Source organism: Periophthalmus magnuspinnatus, chromosome 20, assembly GCF_009829125.3.
Source record: "Periophthalmus magnuspinnatus isolate fPerMag1 chromosome 20, fPerMag1.2.pri, whole genome shotgun sequence".
Classification (NCBI taxonomy): Eukaryota; Metazoa; Chordata; class Actinopteri; order Gobiiformes; family Gobiidae; genus Periophthalmus; species Periophthalmus magnuspinnatus.
The window spans coordinates 23,792,088-23,817,123 of record NC_047145.1 but is presented as its reverse complement, the minus strand read 5'-3'; the positions used below and the strand labels follow the sequence as shown (position 1 = coordinate 23,817,123).

Below are 25,036 nucleotides of genomic sequence, written 5' to 3'. Positions count from 1 at the left end.
CCTGGTTTAGACCTGGTTTAGTCCTGGTTTAGACCTAGTTTAGTCTTGGTTTAGTCCTGGTTTAGACCTGGTTTAGTCCTGGTTTAGACCTGGTTTAGTCTTGGTTTAGTCCTGGTCTTGGTCCAGTCCTAACATTGTTGTGGTGACAGTTTTATAGTTAAACTATCAGCCATTATAATAAGGTGGATCCTGGAGATTTAAAATAAATAAAACAATTAAACCTCCAAAACAGGAGTGACCTTTGACCTCCTGCACAGACCTGTGCTACAGCGCTCTCTGCTGGACACACCTCTGTACTTCAGCATAAGTCTGTGTAAATATTGAAAACACTATTCAGAAAGTGCAGATAAAACGCTTTATTGACAAACTGCAGAACTACAATAAAATACTTTCCCAGAATCCTCCACAAACAGCAGAAAAAGAGGTTCACTTTAAACAGGATAAACATCTTAAATAAATGTTCTTAAATAAATCTCACGTTTTTACAAAGTGACTTGAGTGACACAGGTTTGAAGTGTCCACGTTCAGCTCACAAATCAAACCACGATATAAGAGCCAGTGTTTACATCTCAAATACATTCAGTCTGACTTTGTCTATGAACCAGTCTCTGATCATGTCCAGACTGATTTCACACGGAGAACGTCACAGCCCGATCTCGTCACATCTCAGAAGAATGTCGTCAGAAGATGAGCAGAGTCAGACCTGGTTCTGGACTTGGATGGAGACCACTGGGAATATCAGCTGCAATAGTGGTGTGCAAAGACTGTTGTTGTGTCTTTAGGCAAGACACTACACCAAACATGATCATCAGATTTGCTCATTTCAGTGACACATGAAATGAAGCAGCTCATTGGCCATCTACGATTTATAAACATGACATTGCTTTGACCTCAGATGAAGAGTTTAGAGCTTCACTCATTGATTCAGCAGAAATCTGTCATGTTTTTCAGTCCCCTGTGAAATATTTGTCCTTCCTTTTTACTTTAAAAGCAGTCGTATGTGTTTTGATACGACTGGACTATGCTTGTGTCTGACTGGCTGATCTACCTGTTAATCACACCCATCCGAACACATGGAGGTTCAACAGTGACCAGACAAACATGTTTAGAAAGTATTGAACAAGTGTGGATTATATCAACCCCAGTATCAGATCCAACGATCAGGAACAAGGATCGGATCAGATCAATTTAAATATAAAATCGATAATCTCCTGAACTTAAAATGCTGCAGTTTCTGATATAAACATTTGGAGGATTTCTCTGTTCTGGCATTGGCTGGTTTCGATTATCTGTCGGCATTTTAAACCCAAGTATCGGATCATATCGATGCTGAAAAAGCTGCATCTCTAGTGTCTCTACCTTTGAACATAAAGATGATAAAGTGAAGCAATTTAAATGTGTGTAACTGTGGGGGGGTGGTCTGCCCAAATAAGGATAAAACCAAACGTGTCAGGACTCCGCCTCCTCCTGTCTGTCCTCCTCCACTTCCTGTCTGTCTGTTTGATTGACAGTTTCTTCCTCTGCCTCGTTTGTCTCCTCACATACCTCTTCATTCATTACCTTTCTCGTCTCCTCCTCTGTCTCCTCATTTCCAACCTCCTCAGTCCATTGATTCTCCTCTGTCGTCTCCTCCGATGCCTCCTCTGTTGCCACCTCAGCTGCTTCCTTATTCGTCTCCTCCTGAGTCTCCTCGTTTCCTTCCTTCTCAGTTCCACTGTTCTCATCCTCTCCTTGTACCTCCTCCATTGTCTCCTTGTTTGTTTCCTTTGTTTCCTCCTCAGTTGCCTCCTCGGTTGTCTCCTCAGTTGTATCCTCGGTTGTCTCCTCGGTTGTCTCCTTGGTTGCCTCCTCAGTTGCCTCCTCGGTTGCCTCCTCGGTTGTCTCCTCGGTTGCCTCCTCGGTTGTCTCCTCGGTTGCCTCCTTGGTTGCCTCCTCAGTTACCTCCTCAGTTGCCTCCTCGGTTGCCTCCTTTTGTGTTTCCTCCACTGTCTCCTTGTTTCCTCCCTCTTCAATCCCTTGGTTCTCCTCATCTCCTGATGCCTCCTCCTTTGTCTCCTCAATTGTCTCCTTATGTCCTTCCTCCCCCCCTTCACTTCCTTCCTTCTCTCCTTGCTCTTCTGTTCTGCTCTCCTCTGCCTCCTTGCTCTCTTCATTCGCCTCCTCCTCTCCTTCCGTAGCTCCTTCTATTGTCTCCTCGTCTCCCCTTGTGGCTCCTGCTTCGCTTGTTTCCTCGTCTCCTTCATTAGTTCCTTGTTTCGTCTCCTCTTCTCCTTCGTTAGTTCCTTGTTTTGATTCCTCGTCTCCTCGCTGAAGACCTGAGTCCAGATTTGGAGCCTGAGATGGAACACTTTCTTTTCGCCCCAAACCTTAAAAAACAAATAGTTAAACCATGATTAGACCAAGACGGAACAGGACTAAACTAGGACTAAACAAGACTAAACTAGAACTAAACAGGAGGAAACAGGACTAAACCAGGACCAAACCAGGACTAAACAGGACTAAACAGGACTAAACTAGGACTAAACAGGACTAAACCAGAACCAAACCAGGACTAAACTAGGACTAAACAGGACTAAACAGGACTAAACAGGACCAAACCTGGACTAAACAGGACTAAACAGGACTAAACAGGACTAAACCAGGACTAAACAGGACTAAGCCCGAACTAAACCAGGACTAACCTGCTGGGGTGAGGACCAGAGCCTGTAGAATATCAGACAGAGAAACGATGCCGACGATTTTGGAATCTTCGTCCACCACCACCAACCTGTGAACCTGAGAGAGAGAGTACGGTGTGGATCTGAACCAGGACTAAATCAGATTTAAACCAGGATTGAACCAGGACTGAATCAGGGTTGAACCAGGACTAAACCAGAAATGACCCAGGACTAACCCAGGATCAAATCAGAACTGAGTCAGAACTGAAGTGTTTAATCTACTTGTCTGTTATTGTTAAAAGTCCAGTGGGCATGGGACCACATTACCCATGATAATGTTAGGAGCCTCGTGCTGTTCACAGGTCATCTTGCTTAATCTTGTGTGTATGGGTATTGTGTGCGTTCATACAATCTAAGTATTGTTTGTAATTGGGTATGAATGTTTATTTTCATGTGTAATTTTCATCGTTTGATGTTATCACGGTTATACAGTGCAGGGCTCCATGTGCAAATACCTAACTGACCAACAATACGTCAGTTATGTCCATCCAGTGTCCGTCCTTTTGCAACAGATAATATTCTGCCCTGCATCTATTTGTAAATAGTGCATTCAGCCATTTTGTACAGTTTTGCCTATTCAGCCATTACTACATTTTTACAAACATTTAAGGATTACATAGAGCTTAATTTATAGAATTGGACCACCCACCTGTGTGTAGCATGCCATTTTTTCCCTATTCATTTCACTGAATAGTTCATTGGTGTTTCTGGTGTTTCTAATGTATATATACTTCTGTCTTTTCTTTTCACACACACACACACACACACCCCCACACACACCCACGCCCACATGTATGCACACACACACACACCCCAACACACCCCCACAAACACACACATACGCACACACGTATGCACGCACACACACACACACACACACCCACACACGTATGCACACACACACAAACACACCCCCACACACATACGCACACACGTATGCACGCACACACACACAAACACACCCCCACAAACACACACACATGCTGACACACATACGCACACACATATGCACACACACACAAACACACACACTCACACACACATACGCACACACGTATGCACGCACACACACACAAACACACCCGCACAAACACACACGCACACGCTCACACACACATACGCACACACGCTCACACACATACGCACACACACATACGCACACACGCTCACACACACATACAAACTAGCACACACAAATACCCATGTAATAAACTTAATTACCTTTATATCACCTGTTCCTCCTCTTAAATAAAAATCCCTATTCTGTACAAGTGTAGTTTTCTTGTTTGTTCTGACTGAGGATGGATCAGCGCATCAGCACATGCCAGACGCACACAGCACCTCAGTTATTGACCAGTGTGTGTTTCACTGTGGATTTTCTAACTTTCGTTTGGTGTATTCACTGATCCTGTTAAACCCTAAGAGGCAGCTGCTGTAGTGATTTTGGGTTTTACAAAAAATAAACTGGATTGAATTGAAACAGGACTGAACCAGGACTAAACCAGGACTGAACCAGGACTGAACCAGGACTGAACCAGGACTAAACCAGGACTGACCTCTGCCTTGACGATGCGGTCCACTATGACCTCCAGAGTCTCCAGTCTGTGACACTTTAGGACTCCTTCAAAATACTGAGAGCGGTGCTTGAGAGCCTGAGTCACTGTGATGTCCAGGTTGTTGTAAGTTTTCTCCGCCGCCAGGTTCTGTGAAAACATATGTTAACAATCAGCACTACTGTCACCACAATGTAAACATGGCACTAGTACATCCATTAAATAAGTACGATACAATAAATATATCGCAACAACACAAAGTTCTCCATTTGACATTTTTTTATTTAAATGAACTTCTTGTGCCAAAATGTTCACTAAAATATCGCAATAATATTGTTATCACAATAGAAAAAATCGAATATTGCATTGTTTGTCATATTGTGCAGCCCTTTCCAACTATTACCAAAGTGAACATGAGAATAATATAACCACCGCCAAGGTCTGTGAGATCACTCATTAGAAAAAAAACAAAAAACAGCAAACCCGATATGAGTATTCTCTGCAGGATGCAAGTCATTTTAACTGAAAAAAATTCCTGTACTCACAATGACATCAAATTTAGAGTAGATGTCCACCACTTTACCTGAAACAAAAGAAAACATGTTTTAAGTCTGGTTTAGTCCTGCTTCAGTTCTGGTTTAGTCCTAGTTAAGTCCTGGTTCAGTGCTGCTTTAGTCCCAATTTAGTCCTGGTTTAGGCCTGGTTTATTGCTAGTTCAGTCCTGGTCTAGTCCTAGTTTAATCCTAGTTTGGTCTTGGTCTAGTTTTGGTTCAGCTGTGGTTTAGTCCTGGTTTAGTCCTGGTTTAGTCTTGGTCTAGTTTTGGTTCAGTTGTGGTTCAGTCCTAGTTTAGTCCTGGTTCAGTCTTGGTCTAGTTTTGGTTCAGTTGTGGTTTCATCCTGGTTTAGTCCTCGTCCACTCCCGGTCCAGTACCGTTGTAGTCCACCACAGGCAGAGCAGAGACCCTCCTGTGGGTGAACAGGGACAGGGCGGTGTACAGGGGTGTGTCTGGGTGGATGTAGGCAATGTTGGAGTAGGTTCCCACACACAGCTCCTCCAGACTCTGTTTCATGAAGGACGGCATTGCCAACTCACACACCTGAGAGAATGAGAGAGAGAGAGAGAGCAAGAGAGAGAGAGGAGGAACAGATGAGGAGATAGAGTACTACTCCTATTGGTCATCAGAAGTGTCATGTGATGTTGCCGTGAAATTTCTTGTCTCTGATTTACACAGTCTTTGGCGCTGTCTTCCTTCTGGGAGAGGAAGAACCATACCGCCCTCTGCACTTCGACTTCTTCAGAACAGTATCCCAAGTGTGCGAAAGCATGAAAGCCCCCTCATCTTGTTTTAGTGTATTATGGAAACCTCTCCCAATTGATGTTTATTGTCCTCTGTCTCAGTAACTTTGGCTCCATCCCAAACTATAATGTGGTTCTCTCTTTTGCTGGAGTCTGAGATGGCAGTGAAAAGAAATGTCAGAGCAACATCACATCACATGACTAGAGACAGTGGTCCAAACATGTCGAGGTAAAAAAAACCCAAAACTGGTCTGTTAGATGAAAACAAAAAGTTATAGTATTATCAGTACTAGTATTAATACTCTCAGTACTTACAAACAGCTGTAAAAACTTGAGGATCCTCTTGTGTGTGAGGATGTAGAGGGCATTTCCACTGATGGGGTCGATCACAGGCAGACGGTGGATCTTATGCTTGATCAGAGAGTGGACTGCCTCAAACACACTGTAATATACAGGAGGGTTTAACAGGGACTGAACCAGGGCTAGACCAGGACTAAAGCATGACTAAACCAGGAGTAAAACCAGGACTGAATCAAGACTAAACCAGAGAGTGCACCGCCTCAAATACACTGTAATACAAGAGGATTTAACCAGGACTAAACCAGAACTGGACCAGCTCTGAACCACGATTGGACCTGGACTGAACCAGGACTGAACCAGGACTAGCGATTACAAAGGACTAAACCAGGACTGACCTTGCGTCTGGAGGAATGTGGACCAGAGGTTTAAATGTCTCTTGTAGGTAGAGCTCTGAAAAAAAGAATCATCATCAGGCCAAACGTAGTACTGCAGGCTTTAACACCACAGGTCTATGGGTAATGACTCAACAGTGCCCCCAGTACATTTTACCTCTCCATGTCTCGATCTTGTGCTCCTCCAGTTCATAGATTTGGACCTGAAAATAAAAAAAAATAAAATAAAACACAAAACCAAACAAATAAAATCACTTAAACACCCCTTAGAAGTAAAATACCTCCTGTATTTTACTTCTAAGGGGTGTATTTAGATCACCATGTTTCCTTTTATTGTTTTGAAAATGCTATATTCACCCAAAACAATGTATTAACATGTCTCCTCTCCCTTTGCTCTCCCAGCTAAGTGTCTCACCCTTCAGAACATCATTACAACAGAGTAGTAGTAGTAGTAGTAGTTTCATTAGCATGCATCCCGCTAATGAAACTACTGCATTAGGTTTGTCAAGTTGTTGTGTATCCTGCTTTTGTATATTCATGAAGAATTGTGTGTGAACATGGGGGATGTAGGCTTGATGGCGGAGCCTTGTACAGGATTGTACTGTTACCCATAAAGAGAGTTTGAATAGGGTTTGGGAGTTTGACATTACTCAAACATGCATGAACATCTAAACCCTCTTCAGGCAGGTTTTTGATGAGGGAACAACACATAGTAGAAAGCTACAAAAATTAATTTGGTAGAACTTCCTCTTTAAAACAAGATTTAAATGTTTTATTTGGGACTCACCATTGGAGATTTGTAATACCGGGTGAGAATGTTGATGAAATCTGTGATAGTTAACATCCCTGAGGACACAACAGAAACAACCAGTTTAGACAAGGTTCAGTCCTAGTTCAGTCCTGGTTTAGTCCTTTAAGACAAAGTTTGGTCTTGGTGAATTTTATATGCTTTAAAGCTAACATACATAATTATATTGGTCAACCCAGCCATCTTGCATTCTCACACTTCACCATTAGATGTTATCTATATTACTGCTGTCTGATAGTGTGTGTGACCATTCACACAGACAGTGGCTCACTCTTTTCTGTATCACTCGAGGAAAAACAAAAACTAAAACACAACTCTGCCCACACCAGTCCATCTTTCCCAGAATCAGGGAATAATTGGATGATTTAGCTCCATAAAATGCTTCTTTATAAAAGAAAAATAGACATTTATATAACTGTACAGTGTACCATTAAGATCCCCACAATCTCAGAATAATGAAGGTCAAAGTTATAAATAAATATATAGTGTGAAGTACATGTTTCTCACCGACAAAGCTCTGTTTCTTACTCTCCCAAAGAGGAGCTGCTCTGACACCATTCGCCACCAGAGCAAAGAACGCCTTCTTCACCTGAACACAGAGGAGACCTGCTGTAGACCTGGTTTAGACCTCATATAGTCGTGGTTTAGACCCATTGCAGTCCTGTTTCAGTCCAGTTATAGTCAAGTTTTCGTCCCAGCCCAGTATCCATTGTAGTCCAGTTTTAATCCAAGTCCAATATCAGTTTTAGTCCTGGTTTAAACCAGTTTTAGTCCTGGTCCAGTACCTGCAGCGTTGTGTCAAACACCACCAGTTTGGAGCTGGTGGGGACGATGTCGTAACATTTGTGGCACTTCATGAACCTCATGTAGATGTCTCTCTCAGAGTCTGAGTCTGAAAACAGAATAGAATGTAAAAAAAAAACAAAAAAACTCTAAAAATAAGAAATAAGAAAATAAGAAGTAGAAGATTCTACTATGAAGATACACCACCTCAGACTCTGACCCTAACACCCACAAAGTACACGGGACATTTAACAGCATAAAACATACTGTAAAAGTACACATGTATACAGTATTGCTCCTCACACAGGACTGAGTGCAGACAGCAGACACACAGAGTTTGTGGAGTTCTGTCTCATGATGTGAAGTCTGCAGCTATTGTTTTTAACCTTATTTACACTGCTTCACTCCTGTGTGATGCCACAGAGTGAGTCCTTGTGCCCTCTGCTAGAAACCATGCCATTTTATGTATTATTATTGTATTATTAGGACTGATGACTTATTTTTTCCACAAACATATAAGTTATTTTAATTTACTCTGTGTAGAATTCATTATGTGATGTACTAGCTGTTTTGGGTTGTGTGTCTGGTTGAGTGAATATATTTGACATTGGCAGCAAACATTTTCTGAAAGTCCAAAGTGAGTACAGTCTGTCCCGTGCGTGTATGATCCATGTTTGTGTGGCTGTCACAGATTTATACAGTGGTTGTTTATGCTGTTCGTTGTCAGTGATGGTGACGCAGCAGATCTGAAGATTATTTTCAAATTGATGACTGAGTGAAACCTGAGGCATTCTCACCGTCCTCAGGCTCCTCTGGCTCCTCTGGCTCTGCAGGCTCTGACACCTCCTCCATCTGCAAAACAAAGACAAAAAAACATGAGAATAAGCACATGAACAAGCTGTAGTTTTATCATGATACTACAACTTCAAAGTCCATTTCAATACTAAGGAATAAACTCAATAATCAATACTGATTCCAATACCACAATTATAAAAGAACTCTTAATTTAGACAATAGAATGTGATTTTCAACATTAAATGGAAGTACTTTCTTTTCTATTCACAAGTGGCCTTATATCTGCGTAATCCCTCAGAGTCCAGTAGGTTCATAGTGGTCCATGGGTGTATACTAGTCTATGTGTCTTATACTTGTGAAAGATACAGGTCAAGATCATTCATTCAGGAAAAGTTCATTTCTGTCCTGTAAATGAGATTTTTTTTAGCATCGAAACCTGTGCAAATGAGTATCTATTTCAATACTAATTTTAGTATTAATAAGTATCTAATTTTTGATACTTTTGCCAACCCTAATGCAAGCAGATGTAGTCTTTCATCTGTCATTTTTGTAATTTACATCACTTAATCTGCTTTCCTTCAGTAGGCCTATTATTTTTTTAAAAAGCCATATTTTTGAGGATTATGGTTATGATAATATAATTAAATAGGTCAAACCATTTTACAATATGCTCAGATAATTTCAGATAACTGATAGTTTACTTTGCATTAATGCTTGATTAGAAACAGCTTTACTTTAGTTATCATCAGCTCTGATTTAAGTCTAAGATGAGTTCTGTCTGAGTCCTGGTTTAGTCCTGATAATTTATTTATTATTTGATATTAGATCTGGTTTTACACAATTCCCATTTCTGTCATTGGCGTTAGTTAGAGTACTAGTTTAGCGCGGCTTTGGGCCGGTTTAGTCCTAGTTTGGTTGTGTTTTATTAGCCCGGTTCAGTCCCGGTTCAGTCCTGGTTCTGTCCCGGTCTGGGCTGGGTCTGGTGCTGATGCGGGTGATGCTGGCCTATTACCGCGCAGTCTCCGGTCATCTCCTTGCTCTGCTCCGATTCTGCTCCGGTTCTTCCTCCGGTTCCGTGGGTTCTATTCGGCTCCGGGGCGAGACACCGGTATGAGTCCAACCCTTGCGACTGTGCTCTCCTGCCCGGCGGATCGTGGAGCAGCTGTAGCCGGCCTGGGAACTCCTGTGCCCGGCTTCACAGTTCCAGTGTCCGCTCCCCGGGCCGAGTCCTCCGGAGCTAACGGCTAACGCAGCTCTTTCACAATAAAACCGCCGCACCTGCTCTAAACCGCACGTATTTATAACTAATAACAGCTTAAATATTTACACTATCTTTGTTTGAACACATATTTAAAAAGATATAAGTATTTAATGTCAAAATAAGGCCTAAAAACACGTATTTGTCCATTTTAAATCACTTCCTGTTTTGGCGTACTGACGTCAACTTTACGAAGACCCGAAAATCACCGAAAAATACCGACTTTATTTTTAATCCTTTTTATGGTGTTATGTTTTTTCATAATCACATGGTAAATTAATAATAAATCTTAACTATGTGATAAACTAACAAAAACTAAAAACAAACACATCCTCTTGTATAACTATGTGTTTTAAGATGTGATATAAATATCACGAATATGAAAGTATTCCTGAGTGAACGTAATGAATGGAGGTCTGTTATTAGGACGCGGTTACGTAACTGGGCCAAAGAATGAACCACAGGCCGCCCCACGAGCTCTCTGACAGTACAAGTGGAGTACAAGCAGTAGCAGCAGTATAGCAGCTTATTATAGTTATTATGATGATGATGATGATTATTATTATTAGTGGTAGTAGTAGTAGTAGTAGTAGTAGTAGTAGTAGTAGTAGTAGTAGTAGTAGTAGTAGAAGGCCTAGTAGCAAGTAGTAGTAGAAGGAGGAGTGGTGGTAGTTGTAGGAGTAGGAGTAGCCTAAATCTTAATGTAAGTAGGGAGGTGCAACAGTCAGAGGCTCATCCTTGACTGTTGCACCTCTGCCATTGTGCCCTTGGGCCTGGCTCCTGTGTGTGATGGTGTGGGTCAGATGTAGAGGCCTGAAAAAACCCCTCAAAGTCTCATTTAAAGGATTCTTAGAGTTGAAGCTGTAACGTGGGTCAGTTATGCTTTGGTCCTATTTTAGTTCTGGTCCAGTCCAGGATCAGTCCTGGTTTAACAGTAATTTATTCCAGGTTTAGTCCTGGTTTAGTCCTGGTTTAGTCCTAGTTTAGTCCTGGTTTATTCCAGGTTTAGTCCTGGTTTAGTCCTGGTTTAGTCCAGGTTTAGTCCAGGTTTAGTCCTGGTTTAGTCCTGGTTTAGCCCTGGTTCAGTCCTGTTTTAGTCCTGCTTTAGTCCTGGTTTAGTCCAGCTTTAGTCCTGGTTTAGCCCTGGTTTAGTCCTGGTTCAGTCCTGGTTTAGTCCAGCTTTATTCCTGGTTTAGTTCTGAGTTAGCCCTAGTTCACAGTTTGGTTCAGTTCATTAGTGAGATTTGTTACCTCATAGGTTATAATAATGTCTGTATATTTTAGGGGCAGTCACTGATGAGTTATGTATAAGTTATTGATTAGTTATGGATCACCTTGGAGACGCTCTGTGGAGGGGGCGTGCTCAACCTTTTTATGGGCGTGGTGTGTCGTGGCGGAGGGCGTGTCCATGTGACCGGAGGCGACGAATAGGAGCGCAGTCTGCCGGCGTCTCTACGGCGTGGCTCGCTCTGATAGGTCAGCAGAGGGAAAGGGGGAGGGGTCTGGGGAGGAGGGTGAGGAGAGGAGACACTGAGGGCTGAGGAGGCAAGGAGAGAGGAGACAAGGAGAGAGGACATGAGGAGGGTGGAGACAAGGAGACAAGGAGAGCGATGAGGAGAGAGGAGTTGAGGAATTGAGGAGACAAGGAGAGAGGATACGAGGATAGAGGAGAGGAGTATGTACAAAAGTGGTGTTTATCCCAGAGTTTTAAAAGTACAGAGTTGTGAGATATCGATGGTTTGTTTTCTGACCTCTGGGATGTCTCTTGAACAGTTTGATGCTGACGGAGGGAATCCCACTGAAACTCAGCCTGGAACACCAAATATTATAACTTTATTTTATTTAAGTCAGAACATTTTTAACCTGAAAACCACATACAACCTGTTTCTTATGAACTAGTGTATTTATTGATACTTAGCTGGAGTAGTTCTATGTGAGACTACTTCCATATAAGACTTGTTTATCACCACAAATCATTTCACCTGCTGTAATTCCATGTCCGTTTTTTATGGTCAGATTGTGTTAAAACAAAGATCGAATTAAACTCTATCTTGAGTAACAGCTTCAGACAGAGCAGTGCCTACTCTCCTCCTTCCTTGCGTCTTCCCTCCTTGTCTATAAACGCTGGATCATCTTTAAACCACATGCATTAAATCTGTTTCTTATGAACTATTATCCATTTAAGAATTCAACACAACAGCAGCATCTCACCTCCTCTCTCTCCTTGTCTCCTCCATCCATGTCTCCTCTCATCTTTCTTCTCCTCTTCTCATCTCCTCTTTCCTTTCCTTTCCTTCATGTGTTCTTGTCTCCTCTCTACTCTCCTTGTCTCCTCCCTTCTTTACTTCTCCTTACTCCTTATCGTTTCCTACCCATGCCCCTTCCTCCTCTGTGTCTCCCCTCTCATCAGTTCTTATCTCCTCCCTCCTTACCTTCTTCCCTCGTTTGCATGCTTCCTTCACTCCTCTCCTCTCTCATCTCCCCCATCCCTTGCTTCCTACTCCCTCCCTCGTCTCGTAGGGTCCTACCTGTTTTTGGCGGGTCGATGGAACAGATTGGACAGAGACTCTGCCTGAAATGTCAAAATAATCATTTTTAACTCATGTTTGTTTATCTCATATGTTCATAAAGTATTTCATAAAGTACTTGAAATACTGCATACCTTCCTGTTTCCATATTTATCTGTGTGCTCCATTTTGGGGACTTCAAAAACAACAACCTGAAATTACATTTTAAGAGACACAAATCAGAACAGTAAGAAAAAAATACTGCAACAACTACTACTACTATTGCAACTACTATTACTACTGTAACTACTACTGCAACTACTACTACTACTATTGCAACTACTATTACTACTGTAACTACTACTGCAACAACTACTACTACTATTGCAACTACTATTACTACTGTAACTACTACTGCAACAACTACTACTACTATTGCAACTACTACTACTACTATTGCAACTACTACTGCAACTACTACTACTACTACTAGTGTTACTGATGATAGTACTATTGTTACTGCATTCTGGTGCTGTTCTGTGTCTTGTGTGAACAGTAAACTCTTCTATCTCTTGTGTCAATCTCAATTGTGTTTATGTCTAAACATTCCCACAATGCAACAGGAAATAAAAGGAACACAGCCCCTCCCCCCCTGTGTGTGTGCTCTCTACTCCCTCTGTGGCTGACAGAGGTACTGCAAAAACAAACATTTTTAGGATAGTCTCATCCTCGTGTGTACTCTGTAAGTACATGGGACACAAATACTGCATGTACTGTCATTTTGAGTGGAGAATAGTTCCACTTTTCACCATCTGATTATTTTAGTCCATATTTCTGTTGTATCTGACTGTAAAGCTGGATTTAGTCCTGGTTTAGGGTCGAGGAGCAGATACTACTCAACAGAAGTATCAAAAATAGAGATTCACTTGAGCATTTATTAGAACAAAAATACATTAAAGACTCATATGACTCTATTTTCTGATTTTTGTTCTAATGTTTCCTCATCACAAACAGACCTGGAGTTGTGTTTTGTTTCATTCACTCATGTTTAACACACAGACTCTTCTCTCAACCTGAAAACACTCTGTTCCACTTTGTGATGTCATGTGGTGATACAGGAAGTACTTCACTATGTTTTTAAACAACGTTAGCTGTTAACTTGAAAACTACACTTCATGACATCACAAGGTGGAACAGAGCATTTTGAGCTTTGGAGATGTTACAGGCTAATAATGAAGTGTTACTCAAAAATGTGTGAATGAAGCAAAACACAACTCCAGGTCTGTTTATGAGGAGGTCACAATATCATAACATGGCATCCAGAATATGCCTTACTGACAACACTATCCTAGTTTAGTCCTGGTTTATTTCTCAAATTAGTCCTGGATTTGACCGGGTAAGATGAAGCCCTGGTTTAGTCCTGCTCTAGACCTGGTTTAGTCAAGCTTTAATTCTGGTTCAGTCCTTTTAGTTCTGCTTTAGTCCAGCTCTATTCCTGGTTCAGTCCCGCTGCAGCTTGTAACTGGACTCACACTAAACTTAAAGAATGAGCTAAAATCTGATTATATTTCAAAGCTAATCCTCTTTCCACAGTCCTGCATTTCCCTCCTGCTCACCAAGAAGTTTAGCTTTAAAAATGTGTAAAAAATAAAAAAAAAAGAATAATAAATGCTCTTACCTGCGCAGGTGAGAGTCCAGGTGAGGTCTGAGGTCTGGGTTCAAACTGTTTGACACTAAACTCCTCCTAAAACCTTCATCAGCAAAAACCCAGTGAAAAACAGAAAGAGGAGAGGTCTGATCCAAATCTGCTGCTGTAGCTGTACTTATACTGCAGTTTAAAGAGGCAGGACCAGTACACCGGCTGCACCTCCGCCAGAAGTACAAGAGATGGAACGAAACCAAGTAAAAGTAGTACTGTAGTTAAAGACTTTTACTTCTTTGTGGTATTAACTGTAACACATAACATATTTAGATCACCATGTGACCTTGTATTATTTTGAAAAATGCTATATTCACCCAAAACAACGTATTAACATGTTTAATAAGTTTCACTTTAGTTTATGACACTGAGTCTCCCCTCCTTTTGCTCTCTGTGCTAAGTCACTCTCCCTTCACAGCACAATCAGCTGCATCCCGAAAACTATCACACATCACATCAGTCAAGTTATTGTGTAGTTTTGTATCGTGTTTTTTTTATATTTATGGAGAATTGTCAGATGCCCTCCCTGTGTCTCCATGGGGTCTTCTTCTGCGTAAAAGCTGCTCACCCTGTAGATTAGTCTCAGATGTGCATGAATGGGTTTACAATGTGCACTTAACCCTAGTTGTATCATATCAGATTTGCATTAAGCAGGATTAAACTACAGTCCCCCATATGTATATTAAAAGTGCAATAACTCCTCTAGTAGTAGTAGCAGTAGTTAAATTAAAAGTAGCACTTGCAATAGTATTAATTAGCAGTAATAGAAGTATAGTGTTAATAGTTGCAAACAGAACTAGTGGCTGTTGTAAAAGTAGTAAAGTAAAAGACAAATATGTTACAATAAGTTCTAATGAAACAATGTTGGAACAAAAAGTCATTTAATACAAAATAAAATTGCATTTACAATTATCAAAATTATTTTAGAATCTTATTTTCTACATAATTTACAGAAACACAAAATGCATCCACAGAAAGTCTCTGCTCAGACTGGTCCATTTTGTTTTCCAAAACTGAACACAGAAATACTGGAAATAAAACAAACAAAAAAACAAAACACTACTGTGCACAATTTGGCACAGTGTGAGTGGTTAGCATTTCTGACTCACAGCAAAAAGGTTCCTGGTTCAATCCTAAACCACATGGGCTCAGATCTGGAGATGGGTCCCACTGCTCCTGACAGGTTTTACCCAGAGACACTGAGGGGTGGGGCAGATGGTGAGAACACATTTGCTTCTGAATTCAACTGAAACTTGTCTAGTTAATAAAATCATATAAGGATGGACCTTTCTGCTCCAGTCCAGTTAAGTCACTCCCAGCTGGACTAAAATTGATACTTTACATCTGATGTCATCAACATTCCCAGGGAGGGTGATGCTAACTGTAGGCACTGTACTGTTAAGCAAGTCCCTCTCAAATAGCATTACAATCACAGCATCAAAGCTAGCTAGCATTAGCCAGCAGTTTTTCAGTTAGTCACACCTTTTTGTTGAAAAGCAAATACCTAAACAAGAACATGATCACAGGCTCCTGAAAATGTGTGGTTTAAATCCATTTTGCTTTTAGGCATACATGTAGAACACCCCCAGTGTGATGCCACTGCAGAGAATCAATAGCAGACATCTTGGTTATGTGGTTTGAATCTTGTGTTCAGTCAGAGGTCCTCACTTCCACCTGTGTGAGCTCAGTGTGCTCCTCTAGAACGTGCACTGCTCCAGACAGCTCCACCTCCTCTGTGCTGACGTAATCGTGCTCCAATATCACCACCTCACCTGTCGCACCTGCCTGGACCACTCCCTCTAAAATCTCACCTGTCGCTTCCATCACAGTCATTTCTGCCGCTATCTCCACGCTCTGAGTATCTATGACATCCCTCCCCGCATCTCCAAAGTCATCCTCTCCTAATATCATCACCTCACCTGTCTCACCCGCTTGTATACCTGTCTCCTCAGCTGTCTCCTCCCCACCTGTACTGACCTCTCCAAACACCACCTTCTCAAGCACAACCATGTCCCTCCGCTCTCCTGCGACCAAAATACTGTTTGGGTGCACAGCTGAACTTTGCTCCTCCACAAGCCCCGCCCCCTCCTCTGCATGCTCCGCCCCCTCGCCTCTTCTCCCCTCTTCCTCCATGTTCATCTCTTGCTTAAACGTGGACTTGTCTCCATTAAACCCCTCTGCTCGATGATTTTGGTGATTTTCGGGCTCGTTTTCTTCGTCACTGAAAACAATGCGAGGCGTGTCATCATCCTGGTCCCACCCATATCTATGGCGAAGCCTCTGAATGTGGTCGCCGTGCATACGCCTCTTGTGCTGCTGCAGGTTACCGAGGCGACCAAAGCTCTGACTGCACCTGAGCCAAGATCAGAGACTTTTGGTTTAGTTCTGGTTTAGTCCTGGTTCAGTCCTGGTTCAGTCCTGGTTCAGTCCTGGTTCAGTCCCCGGTTCAGTCTCTCACCTGTCACAGCTGTACGGCCGCTCCCCTGAGTGCACCAGTAGATGGCGCTCTAGTTTGGACCTGAACTTCTGATCAGTGCCACAGATTGGGCAGATGTGTGTGGGTCTGGGGCGTCCATCAGGATGCACCCCCTCCACGTGGCGTTTAAGATGGCTGACGCGGCGGAAGGAGCGGGGGCAGAGGTCACAGGTGAAAGGACGCTCGTCTGAATGCACCGTCATGTGAGCGGAGAGCAGTGAGGGAAACCTGAAGGATCGACCACACACGGAGCAGGGGAAGGAGCAGGGCCGAGCGGGGGCCAGAGCACACGCCCCAGAGGACTGAGGCCGGAGGTGGAAATGTAACTGACGGAAGAAAGAGATATCTTGACATATTACACAAAACTGATTGAATTGAACTGAATTCGTGTAAGCTTCAAACCATGTTCTAATGCTGTTACCTCCTCAAAAACAGACCTGGAGTTGTGTTTTGTTTCCTTCACACATGTTTGAGTAACACTTTATTATTAGTCTGTTTACATCTCCAAAGCTCAAAATGCTCTATTCCACCTTGTGATGTCATGAAGTGGTAGTTTTCAAGTGAACGGCTCCTTTTACCTTCAGTAGAGACGAGCAATTCCAGGACTGAAATTATCCAAATGATTCTAGTGAAGGTGTATGGAGTTTAAAAACACAGTGTAGCACTTCCTGTATTACCACATGATGACATCATAAGGTGGAACAGAGTGTTTTCTGTTTGAGAGATGAACGCAGCCTAAATATACAAGGTGTTAAACATGTGAATGAAACAAAACACAACTCCAGGTCTGTTTGTGATGAGGAAACTACATTAGAACAGAAATCAGAGAATGGAGTCATATAAGCCTTTAATGTATTTCTGTTCTAATACCTGCTCAAGTGAATATTTTTGATACTTCTGTTGTTCAGTATCTCCTCCTCGACCCTAAACCAGGACTAAACATTAGAACATTGACGAGAGAATAGTATAACACTGGCACTTTAAAACATAATATTTTTGGTTGAAACTGTTTTATCGCTATGTCAACGGTTCTAATTTTTCAATGTTTGGACACCCATGGATAGACCAATCATTTAATAAAAATGAGGGCAGCTAAAATGACTATTGTTCAAATGCAGATTTGTGTTGTAATACAGTGAGTTCTTGGGTCTAGGCACTAATAGAAACGATCAGATTCAACATTTGTGGATTTACCTTTTGGATATTTCATGACAAAGAAAATGTACAATGTGATCAAAAGTAACATCATCAGTAACATCATGACATTCACATTCTATTTGATGAAGTCATAGTCTCAGATGGAGGGCAGGGGTCTATGTAACTTTTAATGAAATCTCCAAATTTCAGATCCACAAATGTTGAACTGTGTCTTTATTTGTTTGGGATCGGCTTCACAAACTTCATATTAATTTTATGGTTTACAAGTCTTTTCAACTCACACAATTTCGCCTTTGTGGTTGAATAATGGCACCTCTTTCTGAAGCTGTTGTGAGAAAATCATTTAACTTTTGTTTATTTATACCTGCAGAGAAGACATTAAACTTTGTGCCAGTTTTTGTCTCATGTAAATAGGACCAGTGATGACAAAGATATTATCCTTCAACCGGGTCAACATGTCTACAATCTGACAGTTACACAGCAAACTCCACCTGAGAGTTCTGACCCATCTCCAGCTCAGGTCAAACTGGAGGGACTGTTGTGATGTCACTTGTGGGTTTGTACCTGGTGTTGTTTGAGGGTCTGTGCTCGGAGGAAGCCTTTGCCACAGACATTACACTGAAACGGCTTCTCTCCAGAATGCGCCGCTCTGTGAACCTCCAATATGGCTGCCGAACGCATCCTCCTGCCACAGATGTCACACACCAGCCCTGAGCGATGAGAGGGGTGGTGAGGGAGGGCATCTGACACAATCTGACACACAGGGAGGTGCTCTTACCAGTCTTCTCTCCGTTCTTAGCCTCTTCCCTCACGTCTCCCCCGTCACCACCCTCTTCTCCCCCCTCTCTCTGTAGCTCCTCTCTCTGTAGCTCCTTCCCCTGCTGCAGCTCCGCCCCCCGCTGCAGCTCCGCCCCCCGGTGCATGGTGGCTCTATGCACCTGGAGCTGCTGTTTGCGGCTGAACTTGCGCCCGCACAGGTGACACAGGTTGTGGGCCGCTCACCTGTGTGCTTCTGCAGGTGGAGAGAGAGGAGGGACTTACAGGAGAAGCTCCGCCCACACATGTGACAGAGGAGCTGAGAGGGAGGCGGGGGAGAGGAGGACCCGTGTGGGTGGAGCTTCTTCAGGTGGTGCTCCAAGTCGTTCAATCCTGAGAGACACACACAGGTATTCATCACAGTGCGGGGGACTATTTCTGTATAGACACTCACATCATGGGGACCTGCTCCTACCTAAACCAGGACTAAACCAGGACTAAACCAGGACTAAACCAGGACTAAACCAGGACTAAACCAGGACTAAACCAGGTCTAAACCAGGTCTAAAACCAGGTCTAAATCAGGTCTAAACCAGGACTAAACCAGGACTAAACCAGGACTAAACCAGGTCTAAACCAGGACTAAACCAGGACTAAACCAGGACTAAACCAGGGGACTAAACCAGGACTAAACCAGGACTAAACCAGGACTAAACCAGGACTAAACCAGGACTAAACGTGTCAGGTCTGTGTCAGGTCTGTGTCAGGTCTGTGTCAGGTCTGTGTCAGGTCTGTGTCAGGTCTGTGTCAGGTCTAAAGCAGGTCTAAAGCAGGTCTAAAGCAGGTCTAAAGCAGGTCTAAAGCAGGTCTAAAGCAGGTCTAAAGCAGGTCTAAAGCAGGTCTAAAGCAGGTCTCACCTCATGTAGGCCTTGGGACACAGTGGGCACTGGCAGGGTTTGATTCCAGTGTGGATCTGTTCGTGCGTCTTGAGTCTGGAGCGATGGGTGAAGGTTTTCCCACAGGTGTGACAGAGCCATGTGATCGGAGGGGGCCGGAGCTTCACTCGGGGGGCGGGGCCGTTCGGGTGCATGATTCGCAAGTGATGCCGCAGGTTGTCTGAACCAGGAAGACAAAAACATTTTAATGTTTTGTATTGTTGTGCTTTAGATGATATCACAACATTCTATAGACCAACCAGACTTAATGCAGGCAGGGGCAATATATTATATCACCAAACAAATCTGCATTTGAACAATATTCAAATGCAGATTTTTGTTGTAATACAGTGAGTTATTGGGTCTAGTTACTAATATAAATGATCAGGTTCAACATTTGTAAATTTACCTCTTGGATATTTCATGATAAAGTACAGTGTAATCAATAGTAACTGTCTGTCCCATCTGAGATTATGACATCATCACATTCTAGAATCTGAAAACCACCAACTGAAACACACTTATTTTACATAAAATGGAGGTGCTTTTATGTTTTATTCCAAAGGTTATAAATCTCTATTACTCTACTAGTGAAAGAAATCTCTCCCCAAAATAGTGTTCAGCTTGAATACGGTCTAAAAAGTTGACTGATCTGCACAATTCTTCTTTAAGGCTTCAGTGGAAAACTATTTTCCCTTAGTATATTGACTGACAGAGAAGACATTGAACTTTGTGCTAGTTTTTGTTTCATGTGGATAGACCCAGTAATTACAGAGATATTAACCAGATGTGTACTTTCTTTAGTCTTTCTAAAGTCCTGATTCAGCCCCGGTTCAGTCCCCGGTTCAGTCCCCGGTTCAGTCCCCGGTTCAGTCCCCGGTTCAGTCCCCGGTTCAGTCCCCGGTTCAGTCCCCGGTTCAGACCCCGGTTCAGACCCCGGTTCAGTCCCCGGTTCAGTCCCCGGTTCAGTAGCAGACCTTTCCTGTTGAAGCGCAGAGGGCAGAACCTGCAGCTGTGTGGTTGCTTTCCACTATGGACCAGAGCATGTCGAGACAGACTGGACTTGGTCTTTAGGACTTTACCACAGACATCACAGACCACGCCCCCAGCAGACACAAGCCCCGCCTCCTCCTTCACATGCACTGCAGCATCATGGGAGACAAAGTTCTGAGGGGCCGCTGAAAAGAGACACATTCAAATCTCCTCCATAAACCAATGTAAAGCACACATTTGCAATACTGATGTCATTAAAGAGGGGGTATTACACTTCTGTGTGGTATTAACTGTTAACAGATACTTAGATCACCATGTTTCCTTTTATTGTTTTGAAAATGCTAAATTCAGCATAAACAACATATTGACATGATTTATAAGTTTCACTTTTGACGCTCTGAGTCTCCCCTCTACCTTTGCACTATCACAACACAATCAGCGTGCTGTTAATGAAACAGCACATCGCATCAGGTTTATTCAGTTTAGTGTATTGTTTTGTATCATGCTTTTGTATATGGAGAATTGTCGTGTGGGAGCATTGGTGATGCAGGCTTGCAGGCGGAGCCTTGTGCAAGATTGTACTATAAACTGTAAGGAGGGTCTGAACAGGGCCGGAAGAGATCGCTAGATTAGTCAAACATGCCAAACAGGCATAGATGACCAGTGTGATATCCCCTTTATAGTAAAAGCCAAAGTTAAATCTGTCAACTGGACAAAACATAGGAGTGAAGATGTTTCGCTGCTCATCCGAAGCTTTGGCTTTTACTATGGATCAGACCTGGATGACTGAGGAATTACACAGACATATCCCCTTGATCTCCATCTCTTACAGACAGCCATGTTACTATATCTGGGTACATAAGACAGCTTTGATAGTGTTGCCCTGTATGCTACATTACACTCTTATAACACAGGAGATTTAAACAGGAATGAGTGCCAGTTGAAAACATATTCTGTGTATACTAAGTGTTTTCTAAAGCATTTAAAGCTCTGTATAACGCACCTCTGTTTCGTAGAGTCCAGTTTGGATCATCTCTGGTTCTGCTCTCCTCCTCTGCAAATTTTAATACGCTCTCGTCCTCGTCTAGAAACAGTAAAGAATCATAAAGAAGTAAAGCAGCACTAAAGCAGGACTAAAGCAGGACTAAAGCAGGACTAAAGCAGGACTAAAGCAGGACTAAAGCAGGACTAAAGCAGGTCCAAATCAAAATTAACATTAAAACTAATGTTTCTTCACATGGTGGTTACAACATCACAACAGGTGACATAATAAGCAACATAAATATGCTTTTATAACTAGTTTGACTTCTCAGAAAATTTTGGTTTTCACCCACTTCCCTAAGTTGGTGTTTATTCTAATGGTTTAGACTCCAAATCATACATACATACATGTAGGATTTTAAAATGTTCTTGAGTGATTTTAAGAGGAAAAACACAGACAAAAATCTGTTGCTTGCCACATTGAACTGCCACTATCAGCTCTGCAGTTTCAAACAGGAAGTCGATGGACCCGTTATTATTATTAAGCCGGTTTGTAATGCCATTAACAATCAACAACATGTAACATGATGATCTACTTATGTTAGTTGTTTAGAAGTTACCCTTCAACATGACTCATCTTGTAGACTCGTACCAATAGATTTGGATACAGCTGTGTCCCTCCCGTCTTCTGCTCCTCTCCTTCTTTTCCGTTCTGGACTTTCTGGGGTCTCGTAATCCTGGTACCTCCGTGAAGGCCGGATCTCCCGGGTCCTAGTCCTGGTTTTAGCCCTGGTCTGGTCCTCGGTGTCTGATATAGTCCGGTTTTGATCTCCCTGGTTCTGGTCTTCTGCCTCTGGTCTAGTCCTGGTTTGATCTCCAGTCTCTGGTCTAGTTCTGGTCTGGTCCTGAGGCTCTGGTCTAGACCCGGTTTGGTCCCGGTTGAGTCTGGGTCTGCCTCTGGGTCTAGGTTTCTGATAGTGCTGCAGGAGGGTGCCCTCACCTGGTCCCTCTGCTCTCACACTCACACACTGAAGCATCAACGAAGGACCTGGGGAAAAAAAAAACCCAAAGAAGAGCCATTTTAATAATCACATGACAACTAGCATGCCAACACACACTTCCTGATTATCAGACAATAATACACTTTATAATTAGATGCAGACAGTACACAGAGGACTTATTTTGACCTCAAGAGCTGTTTATACTATATATGTGTACCGAGACAAGACTGATTTTGCTCAAATACATGAGAAAAATTAGCTGCATTGATTTATTTATTGTTTTTGATGCTTTGTTGTTGGTTAGACCTTTAGCAAAGTGTCTACACTTCAGTTACAATTAAACATCTAAGATTACACTGAACTATGTTCTAATGTTGTTTCCTCACCACAAACGGACCTGGAATTCTTTTTTCTTTCACTCACACATGTTTAACACACAAACCTGCATATTTAGGTCAAAGAGAAAACACTTTGTTCCACCTTGTGATGTCATGTGGTAATACAGGACATGCTCCACTGTGTTTTTAAACTCCATACACTTTCAATAGCATTGTTTGGATCATTTCAGTCCTGGAATTGCCTATATCTACTGAACTAAAGTTAAAAGGAGTTGTAACTTGAAAACTATCACTTTATGACATCACAAGGTGGAACAGAGCTTTCTGACTCAAACATATGAGAATGAAACAAACCACAACTTCAGGTACATTTTTGAGGAGGTAACTACATTATAATGGCTTAAAGCTCACAAGAGTTAATATTGTGTAATATCGGACCTTTAAAGTGACACCTGTTTTGGGTCTTACCTGAGAGGGCCTGTGTAATCAGATCCACTTGGACTCCAAACTCTGTGGTCTCAGTTCTGTCACATTGAACTCCGACCTCTTTATGACCCCTCTGACCTCTGAAGGATGACATCGCTTCACCTGGACCCAATCCCAAGACCTGGCCCAAGTCCTGGTACCAGTCTGGGTCTGGCGGCTCCCACTGCACCCCCACATCCTTCACTTTAAAATCCATCAAGACCTGGGGCAAGAGAACACGGTCTAAAGCAGGTCTAAACCAGGACTAAGTCAGGACTAAACTAGGCAGCAAACTAGGTATTGACCAGGACTAGACCAGGACTAAACTAGGACTAAAATAAATTTATGCGGGATTAAACCAGAACTAGAACAGGACTACACCGGGGCTAAATGAGGTCTAAACAGGGATTAAACTAAATCCACAATCCAAGTCTGATTAAACCAGGGCTAAACAAAGACCCGGTCCAAACCCAGGTCAAAACGAGAACTAAACGAGGACTTTAAAAGGACGTAATAAAACTAAATTAAGCATTAGTTCTGTTAAGTTTCAGATAGAATGACTCAACATGGTAAATAAGACGCCTGTCACAGTTTTCTCCTGCATATTATATTCAGGAGCTCTCTGACATGATGCACAAGAATCCTATATTAGCAAAATCAGACACAAACTGTTCTAAAATGAACTGTTTTGGGTTTTCTTCCCAAACTAATCCATGCTAACAGCTTTAGCGTGTTAGCTCCGCGGGCTTTTCCTTCACAAACTCACGGAATCTCATCTTAAAATAGCACTTTTTACCGTCAGGAGCTGAGCGTGGACGTATCCGGACCAAAAAATGTAGAAACAGTTAAAGTAAAGTGTAAAATAGAGACAAAAATAAAATAATAAAGCCGAAGTTTGATATCAGGACATGAGAACAGCACAGAGCGGAAGTGAGTGTTCTTCTGCGGCTCAGAGGAGCAGCGGAGGCGGCAGAGCTCACTGAGGACACCCCCTGCAGCCCGGAGGACACAAAACACAACCGTTTACACAATATTTTACTTCTTAGACTTTATTTAATGGTGAATCAATTCGAGAGAAGTAGTTGCTTACTAATAATCGTTCGTATGTCGTAGTAAATTTTTTTTTTTGTTCGGAAAAAGTTGTAAAGGTTAGCAAAATTATGAAAAAATCAACAAAACAATGGTTTAGCCATTAGGTAGTTAGTCAACCCAGGACTAAACTGGAACTAAACCAGGACCATTAAACTAAGACGTTGATACTTTGCAGTGACATCACACAGGGAGTGTTCTACCTATATATCTATGGCGGAATGTTCAGCAGTTACCATGGTGACACAATGCATTAGCAAAAAAAAAAAAAAAAAAAAAAAGTTTAATGGCTGTCTGAAAAGTTAAGAAAAGTATATTTTCAGGAGCCTTTGATCAATCCGTTCATGGCCCTGTTTCATTTTCAACAAAACCGTGAGAGTGACTGCAAAACAGTTGGCTAATGCTAGCTAGCTTGTGACTGTAATATTATTTGAGAGCTCATCTGTAGTGGTTCAGCTAAGTCAGTTCATTATGGTCAGATTGTGTTAAAGCAAAACCCCGCTTAAAGTCTAACAAGCCTCAGACAGAGCAGGGGCAGAGCCAGGGACGGAGCCAGTCTTTTATCATCTGGGCCGGCCAGGGCAAAGCCGACATGAATTATAGCAGGGGTCACCAACCCTGTGCCCGCGGGCGCCCTGTCGCCCCCAGGCCCCACATGAGTCGCCCGCAGACCGGTTCTAAAAATAGCACAACTCACTAATAAGCTGCATCTAAAATTTAATTTTATTCTGTTGTT

At 42.4% G+C, this 25,036-nt stretch overlaps 3 protein-coding genes across 3 annotated transcripts; all 3 read right to left on the bottom strand.

Annotated features, from left to right (window-relative positions):
* Nucleotides 1-342: 342 nt before the first annotated feature.
* LOC117388263 (5'-AMP-activated protein kinase subunit gamma-2-like) lies at nt 343-14,111 on the bottom strand. Its single transcript, XM_033985771.2, has 17 exons — nt 14,089-14,111; nt 12,566-12,622; nt 12,432-12,475; nt 11,655-11,713; nt 11,238-11,440; nt 8,648-8,702; nt 7,853-7,959; nt 7,575-7,656; nt 7,047-7,105; nt 6,417-6,462; nt 6,263-6,317; nt 5,883-6,009; nt 5,202-5,367; nt 4,816-4,853; nt 4,274-4,420; nt 2,682-2,775; nt 343-2,366 (listed from the first exon to the last, which is right to left on the bottom strand). The coding sequence occupies exons 2-17, from the start codon at nt 12,596-12,598 to the stop codon at nt 1,450-1,452; spliced, it is 2,232 nt and encodes a 743-aa protein (XP_033841662.2). The 5' UTR covers nt 12,599-12,622; nt 14,089-14,111; the 3' UTR covers nt 343-1,449.
* Nucleotides 14,112-15,737: 1,626 nt separating this feature from the next.
* Nucleotides 15,738-18,673, bottom strand: LOC129457240 (zinc finger protein 92 homolog). Its single transcript, XM_055230180.1, has 4 exons — nt 18,522-18,673; nt 18,308-18,453; nt 16,568-16,911; nt 15,738-16,462 (listed from the first exon to the last, which is right to left on the bottom strand). Exons 1-4 carry the CDS (start codon nt 18,664-18,666, stop codon nt 15,760-15,762), a joined length of 1,338 nt encoding a protein of 445 aa, XP_055086155.1. The 5' UTR covers nt 18,667-18,673; the 3' UTR covers nt 15,738-15,759.
* A 128-nt stretch (nt 18,674-18,801) lies between these two features.
* LOC117388145 (zinc finger and BTB domain-containing protein 24-like) lies at nt 18,802-24,129 on the bottom strand. The gene is made up of 7 exons (XM_055230182.1): nt 24,008-24,129; nt 23,215-23,434; nt 22,060-22,455; nt 21,430-21,510; nt 20,411-20,611; nt 19,409-19,614; nt 18,802-18,884 (listed from the first exon to the last, which is right to left on the bottom strand). The coding sequence occupies exons 2-6, from the start codon at nt 23,426-23,428 to the stop codon at nt 19,412-19,414; spliced, it is 1,095 nt and encodes a 364-aa protein (XP_055086157.1). The 5' UTR covers nt 23,429-23,434; nt 24,008-24,129; the 3' UTR covers nt 18,802-18,884; nt 19,409-19,411.
* Between the last annotated feature and the right edge of the window lie 907 nt (nt 24,130-25,036).